The sequence below is a fragment of the Pagrus pagrus genome, assembly GCF_965226575.1.
Source record: "Pagrus pagrus genome assembly, chromosome: 6".
NCBI classification, from domain to species: Eukaryota; Metazoa; Chordata; class Actinopteri; order Spariformes; family Sparidae; genus Pagrus; species Pagrus pagrus.
In genome coordinates, this window is record NC_140190.1 from 16,103,857 (window position 1) to 16,105,029 (window position 1,173).

General features: G+C 41.6%; 1 protein-coding gene across 1 annotated transcript in view; it reads right to left on the reverse strand.

Moving 5' to 3' along the window:
• The window catches only part of LOC311258090 (uncharacterized protein), a gene marked incomplete at its 5' end in the record, with an annotated part of 14,777 nt that extends 13,604 nt beyond the window's left edge, over positions 1–1,173 (reverse strand). The window contains one exon of the mRNA XM_084354136.1: positions 1,156–1,173. Coding sequence (XP_084210262.1) covers positions 1,156–1,173 — 18 coding nt within the window. The remainder of the gene's footprint in view (positions 1–1,155) is intronic.

Genomic DNA, 1,173 nt, shown 5'->3' on the forward strand with positions numbered 1-1,173 from the left:
TCCCCAGTTTATTGTAACTGTCAGCAAATAGTGTCTTGTTACATCCCAGTTGTTTTCTTGTTTTATTTTCTGCAGCATATCCAACTTCCATTTGTTCCAATTATGCAGAGACAGCTGCTATTTTGGGTGATTCTCATTCACATTCCAATTCTTGGCTGTCTGGATTAGATTTCTTGTGTCTGACAAGCCCAAAGATGCCTCCTAGGTGCCTTTTCACTCAACTGCGGCTGCATGGATGGGTCCCTCCCTCTCTGGCAGCATCCGAAATGAAAAGACGGCAGCAGAGCCACACAAAAGCCCTGACAGTTTGCTGTCACTCAGCGGTGAGACACTCAAAGCATATGTCATTCTGTTAGTCAGCACAGCAATCTATTCCTCTGGTAGTGCCCTGTTAAAATATGACTTCATCGGCTGACATGTTCTACTATACAGGTACGTGAGGGGGAGAGAGAAAACAGACACAGGCTCGATGTAATCTGCAGGCTAAGAAGATTCCTGCCTACATGTCGACAGACTGCTGTCAGCCAGTAATGACTACTAGTCTGGATAAAACTACTATAAAGAGTGGAAGTAATAGAGCAGCCACTATTAATCCTTGAGAGGATTGTTCCTCACGGCATGCTGGTGCACAAAACCAAAGTCTATTTCTGTGCTAGATTTAACTCTGAATGTATGTTTGTGTGTGTGTGCATGTTAATGCTTTAAAGGTTTTACATGATGAGACTCGCAATCTGAATTTCAAGTTTGATGAAGGGTACGGTCATATACAAAGGTAATGGTTACATCGCTGTACAGAATGATGAAGATTTAACGCACACATACAGACGGGTGACAGTTTAACAAGAAGCCGCCCAGTCTCTGGGACCATCTCCATTACATCATTTTCATTCTCATCAAGTCACTCAATTACCGATTGTATCCCGTATGAAAGCATCTATATTTATCATGCTTTTCCACTCGGTCATTCAGGTCTGTATAAAAGCATATGAAGGTGAGATAAAAGCCAAAATTAATACGGTTGTCTTGTTTAATCAGTGTTGGTCCAAATCTGATTGTTGAAGATGATGTCGGTCACAGTCCAGGGGAAGCTACGCATCTTTGAAATTGGTGATTTTGTTTTTATTAGATAAACTAAAGGATTAAATGTTGCTATACTCGGGACAGTGACTCCAT